Here is a 12,547-nt window from a genome sequence, read left to right as displayed (position 1 = left end):
ACTAGACCCCGTCCCAAATATCATTGTCCAATGATGGTTTGTTACAAACAGGAAAAGAAAGCCATTTTGTTACACAATTCCAGACATGGAAAGAAGTTAATCATTTTATTAGAAATGTTTTATTCATACAAAGTTACATACTGAAAGTCTGAAATGTTTTTGTGACTGAAGGTTTAGGAGTCACGAGATGATTGATCACACAGCATTATATATAGTCAGAGTTTATAAGTGGATTAAAAAAAAAAAAACCAAGAGCCCGTTAATTAACTGAACTCATTTGGCTTTTGCATGTTAAAAAGCAATTCATGTGGAATATATATATATAGATAGAGAGAGAGAGAGAGAGAGAGAGAGAGAGAGATTCATAGTTATTTGACCTTCTAACAAGACAATATGTACAATGGAGGAAATAACCTAGAAAGTCACATCATATGAAATTCAAAGAAAGACAAACAAAGACTGTACATTGAAGTGTAAAACATATCCTTCATGCATCTACTTGCATGCGGCTCCTTTTCTCCTTAGACTTGCTCTTGTCTGATCTCTGTTGGGTTGTGGAACCACCTCCATTCTGATTCTGTGTAAACCGCGCAACTGTAGACACACCATCCACAAACTTGGTCTTGAAAAGGACATTGGCATTATTAAACATTCCATCTTTCAGCGACACAACAATAAACTGCAAGAGAAGGGTAGACCATTTACAATGTGATCACAACTTTACATTACTTATAGTATTCACAATGTGTACTATATATAGACTGCCACACATTGAGCCCACAATACCATCAGACCTAAACACATTATCCTCCAACCTCACCACATGCCATCATATCTAACACTTTCACTTACGGCCTTCCCTACTGGCCATAAAGAATGGAAGGCAAGCGCACTACATTCCCCCCGGTTTGCACTGTGACCATCATGCTGAGGAGGTCATGTGATGCGGAACATGGCTGCTCTGATTCAATCTCATCTGCTGTAGAGGAGAAGCAGCTGGCTGGAGGAAGCAATGAGGCTTGCTGGGCCACCTGCTGTAAAAGAACACACAGACTTAAGAACCCCATAGTTTCCCCAATTCCCTAATTGGACTAGAACTGTTGGTTGGATATGCCAATCGGCAGCCATTGATGTTCGCAAATTCTTCGGGGGAATTTGTGTAATTCTTCATGTTAAATATCCCCATTTGCTGATCCCAATTTTGGTTGGGAGCAGCAAATCAGGAAAAGCAAACATTGTGGATTTCACAGATGCCCCAACCCCGGTGTCTGGGGATAGGGGAATTGTCCCAATCCTTTCCATATAACCCCACCCCTCCCTTCTCGTCCATTGCTCCTCAGTATACCACTAGCCCTACATGGTAACCATGAGAAGTACAGATGGACAATTAAGTTGGCTTGTTTGTGTCCCCACTTACAAAAAGAAATAAAATGTAGCAATACAGACATTCCTCACTTATCGACCTACCCGTTTACCGACCGTTCGCACTTACGACCACACCCGCGCGTTATCGTCGGCCTCGAACTTACGACTCGCAGAGACTTTTTAGCGACCATTTGGAGTTACGACCCGCCCTGACTCTTTAGCGACAGGCAGCATGCGTGGCGTCTCAGTGTCAGAGAGATGTCAGAGAAGGATAAGTCAGAAAAAAGGAGCTCAAAGAAAAGGAAGGCTATTGATCTTGACTTGAAAAGTAATATAAGTGATTATGAAGTTGGAAAAAAAGTTCACGAGATAGCAGGTGACTTGGAGCTGGCACATTTAACCATTTCAACAATCTTGAAGAATAAAGATAAAGTGAAAGAGGCAGAGAAAGCATCAACAGGATTTAAATCTATAATAACTAGGCAGTGGAAATGGAAAAATTACTGGCGATCTGGTTTGATGACCATATGCAGAAAAAAAATCCCACTGAGCCTTTCAATTATTCAAGCCAATGCACGCAGTATCTTTAAAACTTTGAAGACACGTGAGGAGGATGAATCGGCAGAAACATTTACGGCAAGCCATGGATGAATCAGCAGAAACATTTACGGCAATCAATGCTTTAAGGGGGGAATCCACTAGACGATAAAGTTGAACGATTGAACGATAATGATAAAATCGTTCGAACATCGTTCGAACATGCAGTAATTGTTTCTAACGATGTACGATGCACGCTCCAGCTGGTCGTTTGATCGTCTCCTCCATCAACTGAACATGCAGGTCAATTTCACTTGATTGCTTACAAATCGTTTACACATCGTTCACGCTGAACGATCAAACGATGAAACACTGTCTGCCCACTATAGCTGAAAGCTCTCAATCACAGATTAAAACATAGTTTATTGTTAGATCTTTTGAAAATCTTTTGAAAATCCTTTGCAAATCTTTTGCAAATTGTTCAGAGTGGAAGATCATATTTCAAGGGAAACTTCAAGGGAAAATCGTTAAGAGGTTGGACAGGGATAAAATCGTCTAGTGGATGCCCCCCATTAGTCAGAGATTCAACCTGCATAATCGCAGTATCAACGATGAGGCAGCAAGTCCTGACGTAGAAGCAGCTGAAAAATTTGTTGACCAATTTGATGAAATCATCAAGAAAGGGTGCTACCGCCCAGAACAAATCTTCAATGTGGATGAAACAGGACTTTTTTGGAAGAAAATGCCCGAAAGGTCGTACATACACAAAAAAGCTAAAGCAATGCCCGGTTTCAAGGACAGGGTCATGTTCGCTCCCAGAACCCACGTGCATTCAAGCAGGTCAGTAAGCACATGCTGCCCGTATACTATCGTGCAAAGGATTGGTTTACCAACTGCTTCATACCCCCGGTCAAGCGTTATTGTCTGGACAAGGGTGTTCCCTTTAAAATTATCCTCCTGCTTGATAATTGCCCAGGACACCCCCCAGCATCTTGATGATGTAAACCCAGATGTAAAAGTAGTGTATCTGTAAGATAGCAGTGGTGTTTTTAGGCAGTCAATGGACCAGGGGGCTATAGCTACGTTCAAAGCTTATTATTTGCGCACAACTTTTTCCAAAATTGTCTCGGCAACAGAAAATGATTGTGTAACCCTTTGTGATTTTTGGAAATCATACAACATTTTACAGTGCATAAAGAACATAGAATCCGCTTGGGAGGAAGTGACAGAAAATTGTATGCAAGCCATATGGAAAAAAATGCCTAAAAAGTCTTGTGAATAATGTTGAAGTGGTTGACATAGGTGAACAAATCTATGACATAAATCAAACAACTGTGCAACTTGCTAACGTGCTTAATTTAGATCTTGAAGTGGAAGATATTGAAGAATTAGTGGAATATGTCGAGGGAGAGCTATAGTATATAATGAAGATCTAATAGAGTTGGAAGCGCAGCAGCACCTGGACGAGTTGGAAGAAGGAGAAGAGGAAAGAATGGAAGAAGTACAAAAGAAGTTCACAGTAAAGGGGTTAGCTGGTGTGTTCTCCAAAGTGAATGCGGCTATTTTACAACTAGAGGGTATGGATCCAAATGTTGACAGGTTCACGAAAGTGGAACAGCAAATGAATGAACTTTTCCGATGCTATCATGAAATTTACGATGAAAAAAAAGAAAATTACAAAGCAGATAACACTAACAGGATTCTTTCTTCTCAAAAGCTACACTCAGTACCCCTACCAGTCCTTCCATTTCCTTGCCATCATCTCCCTTACCAGAGCCCTTTACAGAGCCTGATAACACCAATGATGACGCATAACATGATGAAGGATTTGTTAGCTAGAATGTCTTTTTCATATCTATATTTTTTTTTTTAATGTCGATTGTCCTGTTTATGCTCTGTAAAGCAGGGCTTGACAAATTTTTCTAAAACCTAGGAGCCAGGATGAAAGTGTAGGAGCCAGACCCCCCTTACCCCAGGGCAGCATTACTGAGCACCTATGCACCAGGCAATCAACCCCCATGGCCACACCACCAACGGGGTACCCCAGGTAAACCACCCTCCCACAGCCACATTACTGAACAGCTAACCCGCCTCTCCAGGCAACCAACCCCGAGAAAGACCACCCCTCCGCAGCCAAAAAACCCCGGGCAAGCAAAGCCACTGCCGGCAGTGAGTGAACTAGAGTGGTGGGCCCAGATGCAAGAATATGCTTTGGGCACCTCTATGCAGTGTCCCCAGTAGTGGTCCCCCCCTAAGCAGTGCCCCCGTAGTGGTCCCCCCTCTGCAGTGTCCCTCAGTAGTGGTCCCCCCTCTGCAGTGTCCCTCAGTAGTAGTCCCCCCCTCTGCAGTGCTCTCCCCCTTTTAGTGCCACACGTAATAAAAAAAATAAAAAATAAATAAATTTAAAAAAAAAAACGTACCTGAATCCCCGCTCCCACCGCCGCCTTCCGCTCCTCCGTTCGTCCTCCCGGGCCGGGCCGCTCTGCATTATGGGAGAGACGTCATGATCGGATGACGTCTCTCCCATTACCCACTGCAGGAGCCGGAAGATGGAGCGGCTCCTGCAGTGGGCGCAGCGCCAGTCACTGAGAGTCTAACAGACTCTCATTGGCTGTCACTCAAAACAAACAAACAGCTGCCGGCGCCTGTGTGTTTGTCAGTCACTGTGTAGCGCTGACCGAACTCCGTCTAGTCAGCGCTACACGCGCGGTGCAGTCTGTGTCACAGAGACAGAGACTGCACGCGGCCCGCATGGTGCTGCAGCCCTGGGGACACATGGCACCCTGCCCCCCGGCCCAGCCCGCCACTGACTACAGGGCCAGGGGGTTGCTGAAAATCTGGTCACCAGGCAACCAAGTCTTGTCGCCACTGCGACCTGCCCGGGTTATGTCGAGCCCTGCTGTAAAGGTACAGTATGCAACAGTTATGCCAATACTAACTAGTAGTTATGCTGTACTGTATGCAAAGTAAAAACAGTTATTCAAAATAAAAGTTTTGCAAAGTAATAAAAAAAAAAGCTAAATAAAACAAGTTATGCAAAGTAAAGCAGTTTCCTTTTCTTTATTCATAAAACAATGCAGTACAAGTAAATGATTGCTGTGCATACTGTATACAGGTACAGTACTGTTTACAGTATTGTACATGTATACAATACTGTACTATAGTTATGCATATACTTTATAGTATAGTACTGTATATCCTGTTGATGCCTTCACTGACACTCTCACTCTATTTTTACCATTTAAAATTGTTGAATGTGCCAGCTTCTTTCCAAGTTCATTTTATAATTGCTCGTTTAACGGCCGAGTCGTAGGAACGGAACTCGGTCGTTAAGTGAGGATTGTCTATACAAGAATCCACTATTCTATTTCAGCTGTGGAAGATGGGAGGGGAGCAATGCCTGCAGTGATGTCAACAAACAGGAAATTAACCTGTTTTACACCTATATTTTATTCAGGAGGTTGAGCCAGGATTTCTTTGGGCTGAGGGATACAATTTACACATAAAAGCCCTACATATTCATCAGCTAAAGGCTATCAAAACACTACACATACTCGCCTCACTCAGCAGAGACAGGAAAAACACACGAAGTACAGGAGACATCACTTTGGGGCAGATGTACTAAGCTCTGGAAAGTGATAAAGTGGAGAGTGATAAACTACCAACCAATCAGCTCCTCTCATTTTTTAAACACAGCCTGTAATATGACAGTTAGGAGCTGAGGGGCTGGTAGTTTATCACTTTCTAGAGCTTAATACATCTCCCCTATCCCTTATGTGGGTGTTTCTTCTTCCTGTCTCTACTCAGCTAGAAGCTGGAAAACCTTTCTAGCAAAGGGACCTACAGTACAAAGAGGAAGAAATTGCCATTCTGCAGACCTGGTGTGGACCTCCACCATGGTTAAATACGCTGTTAGCTAATAGGGAACAGGTCCCACCATCTGCAGAACAGGTTTTTGGAGCCCAGTGGTATATGAAAAAAAGAAAAGCGTCACATTCCTTCTCAACACCGGTATGTGTTCAGCATCTCGGCGGTCTGGATGCCTACATTACTGGCGCCAGAACACAGACGCCGGTCAGAATCCCGGCGCCGGCATGCCGACCTCCGTGATGCCAAAGGTAAGAAACGGGGTTGGGTGGATTGACACTAGGGGAAGGGTTAGGTTGAGGTTAGGTTTCGGCACTAAGCGGGGGGAGGTTAGGTTCAGGCACCAGGGAGGGAGGGTTAGGATAGGGTTAGCATACCCACCAACAAGTGTCGGTATGTTAACCCTGTTAGGATCCAGGCATCGGGATAATGACCGCCAGGATCCCGACTGTCAAGACCATCACACAGTACACATAGCGCACCCACTTCATGAAACTCCTCTGTCAAGTAAATACACATGACACAACCAAAGAGTGAAGCACTACCACCTTAGAGGCCAAAGCAACAATAGTGCCAGCAACTCTTAGTTAAAACCAGATAGTGCTTTAGACAAACAAAATGCACAGTGCTAAGGACTGATAAAAAGTATGTGGACCGGGGGCGTGGCCTGGACTTGGAGCTGAGCAGTCGCATTTCCAGTGAGCTCCTGTTACATCAGCCCTAAAAGCCCTCATTGGAGTTATTATTGGGCTCTCCCTTTATCTATGGTGTCTGTTCCTGATCTCAGGACCCTGCTGTGCTGCCCGTGAGGTGGTTTCTGTCCCCGGAGACCGTCTGCTGGCCCCGTTTGAAGCTTGAGGCCTGGTCCGCGCCAAGAAGCCGGGACCTAGAGTTCACGAGCCGCCCGACGGAACCTCCGTTCCACACTTCACAATACAGCCTCCCTCCTGCCTGATAACCCCTGGACGACCCCAAGTGCCTGCCGATCCACACTACACGCTGGTTGGGGACAGGCGGCGTTCCAACAGCTCCTAACTGCGCACCTGCTGCGGGTGCTCCGGACCCTCTGTACCCGTATCGCGGGACGCCGCAGGGCCCGGCGGTGATCGAGTGGAGCTTACCTTCCTGCACCCCCGCTACTGATGCTCTGGTCACCCTCTTCTCTTTCTCCCAGCTTATTGCCGGATGGTGAGGCCGCTTCTGCAGGAGGTGCTGCTCTGCCTGTGGTGACCCCGTTCTGCCTTCATATATGAGGAGGCGTTAGGTGACTCTCCCTCCATACATATGCTTCTTTACTCTGCATACTGAGGCCCTTGCAGGAGTTTACTGGCCGACCGCATTTCCACATTGTGAGGAGATACCGGCACCTTTGCTGCTACATTGCAGGTACTGTGATTGACCACCACAAGGGAAGATAGCCAGTGGATGATATCCGAAAACCATTGGGCCAATTTGCCTGATAACAGATATATTCCGCCTGCTGACCAACTCATATGTTTTTCTTTTCTTCCAATATGTTTCCCTTCATTCCTATGAGTGTATATTGATATTATAACATATTTGGACTTGGAGCTCCCCCGTGTGGCCACGCTTGTAACTTCACACTTCCCTATTTACAACAGTCATTTTATTTGATCTCACAGCAGGTGTCAAAAAAATTTTGCATTGCCTAATATTACTATTCTATCTCCTATATATTGCTTTGGAGATAGATGTTGATCTCTATGGGCTGACACGTACGCTGCGCGATGGCCATGACCCCCTGATTCACCCGTATACTATGGGGAGAGGTACGTGGTGACCGCATCCCGGGAATATACCTCCTGAGGCTATACCTGTATTAATATTTTTGACCAACATTTCTGCTGTGCTTGCTCTTTTTCCTTTCTCTATGTGTGTGTTTTCTTTTTGTCTCTCCTGTCTCTATCTCCCTGATGGGAAAAACTAAGAAGACGGTGCGGACACCTAGTGCTAAGAAGACTGTGGATACATCGTTGCAACCCAATTTGTTCCGCTACCTTACTCCTGACGGTGGTGCTTTTGAAGATAACGCACGCTCTGATTCTAACCCGTCTACGTCGTCTGATAATACTGGACTTATGGCGTCGCCACTTCATACTGGTTCAGGAGATATGTCAGACACCGCTATGTCTGAGGTCCTAGCGCACTTACGCTCTCTCCCCACAAAACAGGACTTTTTAGATCTTGATAAGAAAATTGGGGCCACAGTCAAGGCGGAAATTGCTACTCTTCAAAAAGATATTTCTCATGTGGCACACCGGGTATCTGACATGGAGACACACATGGAGGAAGTCAGTTCTTTCCAACAAAAAGTCCGGGACATTGTCTCTACGCATGCACAAGAGATGAGACTGATGCAGCGGAGATTAGACGATCTCGATAACAGAGGTCGTCGCAACAATTTACGTATCCGGGGAATCCCTGAAGACGTCCAAGGTCCTGGTATTATTGATGCACTTACCAAAATGTTCAATGAACTTACTGATGCAGAACCAGACAATGCAATTCTTTTTGATCGTGCTCACCGGGCCCTACGTCCAAAGGGTCTTCACTCTGAGGTTCCCAGAGACATTATTTGCCGGCTCCACTACCATCATCTTAAGGAAGAGATCCTCAGCAAAGCACGCAAATTGGATGGTATTGAATTTAATGGCAATAAAGTTCAAATTTTCCCTGATCTCTCCTGGAATACACTCCATCAAAGGCGTCTTCTTAAACCTCTTACAGACGTTCTTAAACAGAAAGGTGTCCGTTTTCGTTGGGGATTTCCTCTGAGTATCCAAGTCATGCATGATGTTCGCCAACTAGTCTTACAGACACCAGAAGACCTGGATACTTTCTGTGATGCACTTTCTATTTCAATACCTCCTCTCCAAGATTGGCTCCACCTGTTTTCACGTCTAGATCCACCCGTCTCACCTGATACAAAAGCTCCTTGGACAGCAGTGAGGGGGCAGAGACATAATTCAGCTTCTCCACGAGTTCAAGGGACAGCCTCTGACACCTGATCACCTGCGATATTTAAATGTGATTCTTTGCTATTTTGTTGAGCTCACACAGGATACATTTCCGGAATTGTATCCTTTTTGATATTGTTGGGGGTCAGTTTGCTCACTGATCATTTGATGATTATAGATTCTTATAATTGTCTTGGTTCTTACCTAACAGTTAAATGCTTTCTATTTGTCATTTATACGAAAGGAAAGTATTTATTTATGTTTTTCGTTCTCATCACACAGCAGATTTTGTAAGGTTGTATATGTTTTAGTAAGTTTCTTTACGAAATTTTTCTAGAATTGTTATATTCATATGCCTCATACATTTATGATACTAATGTAGATGGTACTGTTATTTTTATTGTGTAGATGATTTCTTTTTTTTTTTATATTGCCGTTTACAGGATATATGTTAGTTCTTTATTCCCGGGGGGTGCCTTACCCCAGTTGGGTCGTTCCGCATTTTTGACCTTGGAGCATGGGCCGACTATCGTCTCCTGCCTGCTCCAACAGCGGAAATTTTTCCTTATGGATATATTTCTCTGTTTATTCTAATAAGATTTTTTTTTTGTTTTTCTTATACTATTTTATTTCTTTTTCTTATTATTCTTGTTTTTATTTTAATATTTTTGTTTTTATTTTTCCCCTTTTTGGTCGCTATATCTCTACTGCCCATGTAAACTCTTATAAGATTCATATAATGCCTCGCTCTCTGCTTATGACTAACCCTTCCCACAGCCGCTGCCATGGCCCCCCTTAACCCAGAAAATATAAAAATATGTTCCTTTAATGTTAAAGGTCTTAATATTCCTGAAAAACGGTCCACTTTACTGCAAGAACTTCACCTAGAGAGAGTAGATGTGGCTTTTGTGCAAGAAACACACTTTAAACAGCTAGTTGCTCCTAAGCTTGGGAATTATTATTACCCTCGTGTTTTGTAGTAATAACTCTCAGAGTAAATCTTTGGGAGTGGCTATACTTGTTTCTCATAGACTCGCCGTTACAGATATATCTCATCATATTCTAGTGGAAGGCAGATGTCAGATATTGAAATGTAAGATATATAATCAAGTATACACTATTGTGAATGTTTATTCTCCTAATCAGAAACAGAGGCAATTTTTTAACAAGGTCTTGAAACTTTTGGAACCATTGAGAGAGGGATGTGTAATTATAGGTGGAGACCTTAATTGGTCTTTAGACCCTGTGTTAGACTGTTCTTTGGGATCGCCCCGAGTCTCCTTGCGGGATCATCGTAGAGTACGTCAACTCTTTTCTGAATACCAATTGATAGATTTATGGAGGACTCAACATCCAACGGTTAGAGATTATACGTTTTACTCTAACCCGCACTCTGTATATTCATGTATTGATTACTTTCTTATAGATCATAGAAACCTTCAATATTTTCCCCATAGTCAAATAGGTCATATTACCTGGTTTGGCCATGCCCCAATTTTTGCAAATATATGTTTCCCTAACTCGACACCCAGACCGTGGACATGGCGCTTTAATGAGACCTTACTTAGTGAACCCTGTACTAAAAATGATCTTCTAAAAGCCATTACTGAATATATCGATATTAATGACGCTCCAGATGTGTCTAAGATAATGGTGTAGGAGGCACACAAATGTGTGATTAGAGGACATTGTATTCAGCTAGGTTCTAGATTAAAAAGGGAAAGGATGGCTCAACGGCAACAACTTCTAGCCCGTATTAAGTCCCTGGAAACATCCCATAAATCCTCTTTAGATGCAACTACATTGAGAGAACTTACTGAAGCAAGACAGGCTCTTAATAAGCTTCTTCAGGATAAAACTAAATTAGATTTACAGAAATGCAGGCATAAATTTTATCAATGGGGAAACAAGCCTGGCAAAATGCTTGCTAGAGCTTTAACAACTCAGGAGGTTAAAATCTTATGTCTCTAATGTTCGGGATTCAGGGGGGAATGTTGTCCACACTTTTCCTCAGATTGCAGCTGCCTTTCAAAATTATTATTTGAAACTTTATAATTTACGTAAAGAACAAACACCTTCCCATTTATTAACGCATCAGGAAGCGATCAGAAATTACCTCTCTTCGGTTGATTTCCCACAAATCGATGAGAGTGATCTGACTTCTCTCGATCGCCCCTTTACCTACGAGGAACTGGATCTTGCTCTGTCAAATACCCCTCTTGGGAAAAGTCCTGGCCCCGATGGTTTTCCTGTAAGTTACTATAAGACGTTTCGAGCTATGCTTTTGCCCCTTTTTCTGAAAGCCTGTAATGAAGTTTCCGATAGGGTAGGTTTTTCCCCTCAGACACTTGAAGCACATATTTCAATAATCCCCAAAGAGGGGAAGGACCCTGCACAATGAGCTAGCTATAGGCCTATTTCTTTATTAAATAATGATTTAAAATTGTATGCTAAAATGCTGGCAAACAGGCTGAGTTCTCTTCTCCCTGGCTTGATACACGAAGACCAAGTGGGATTTGTTCGAGGTAGGGAGGCTAAGGACAATACCTCTAAGATTATTGATATAATCCATTTTGTTAAAAGTACTGGGTCCCCTGTTATTCTTCTCTCAACAGATGCAGAGAAGGCCTTCGACAGGATTGATTGGCAGTTCATGGAAGGCCTTCTTCGATATATGGGGTTAGGCTCTCACTGTCTTCATCGTATTTTAGCCCTATATAAATTTCCCACAGCCAGAGTACGGGTCAATGGGGCCCTTTCGGAATCTTTCCCGATCAATAATGGTACACGTCAAGGATGCCCACTGTCTCCTCTTATACTTGTACTTTGCATGGAGGCATTGGCGAGGGCTATACGATGTAATTGGGATATTAAAGGTGTGCAGATTGGAGACCATGAGTACAAATTGGCACTATTTGCCGATGATCTCCTTGCTACCATCTCTTTGCCGGTGACCTCTCTCCCTGCCCTCATGCATGAGTTTGATAGATTCAGTGGGGTCTCTAATTTTAAAATCAATTATTCCAAATCCGTTGCCATGAATGTATCAACCCCTGACAGCACTGTGACAAGTCTTAGAGGTGCTTTTCCCTTTGTTTGGACTTCTACTAGTCTTAAATATTTGGGTGTTCTTCTATCCCCTTCAAATAATAATTTGTACCAGCTAAATTTTCCCCCTCTTATTCAACAATTTAAGACAGATTTTCAGAGATGGTCTACATTGAAGCTATCCTGGTTGGGTAAAATTAACACGGTTAAGATGTCTATTTTGCCTAAGGTTTTATATCTGATGCAAGTGTTGCCTATTACCATACCAGTTTCCTTTTTTCGGGAATTACAAAGTTTAGTGAGTCATTTTGTTTGGGGCTCAGGTAGACCCAGACTATCACAGGCTGTATTAACGCAAAGCCGTTTGAGAGGTGGTTTGCAATTACCCCACTTCCTTACTTATTACCATGCAGTTCACTTGTCTAGGATTGTTGAAATGTCTCGTCTATCTGCAATCAAACAATGGTCATGTGTAGTAGGTCACACAGTAGGTAAACCACCCCATGTCCTTTCCTGGATTGTTAAATGTCCGTACTTATCTCACCCGACACTAGGCCCCACTCTACGCTGTTGGAATAAATTGACACCTAGTGGAATACGATCCTTTACAGAACTCCAGCAAATATATAATCTCCCACCTCGTTCGTTTTGGGTATTTCTCCAATTAAGACATTATGTAAATTCTCTTAAGGCTAGTGAACCTCGCTGGACTCCAACTAAATTTGAAGTTTTATGTATGGCAGTAGAACCAC

The 12,547-nt window shown here is 43.2% G+C and overlaps 1 protein-coding gene across 2 annotated transcripts in view; it reads right to left on the bottom strand.

The window, feature by feature from the left end:
- Positions 1-315: 315 nt before the first annotated feature.
- Positions 316-12,547, bottom strand: part of SMC2 (structural maintenance of chromosomes 2) — a 76,992-nt gene continuing 64,760 nt past the window's right edge. For both annotated transcript variants that reach the window (XM_088460126.1, XM_088460127.1), the window contains exon 25: positions 316-679. In XM_088460126.1, coding sequence (XP_088316252.1) covers positions 488-679 — 192 coding nt within the window. In that variant the 3' untranslated portion in view covers positions 316-487. The remainder of the gene's footprint in view (positions 680-12,547) is intronic.

This window comes from Taudactylus pleione, unplaced genomic scaffold (genome assembly GCF_031769625.1).
Source record: "Taudactylus pleione unplaced genomic scaffold, aTauple2 ptg000967l, whole genome shotgun sequence".
NCBI lineage: Eukaryota > Metazoa > Chordata > Amphibia > Anura > Myobatrachidae > Taudactylus > Taudactylus pleione.
The sequence above is the reverse complement of the archived record's forward strand: the minus strand, read 5'-3'. Positions and strand labels throughout refer to the sequence as shown.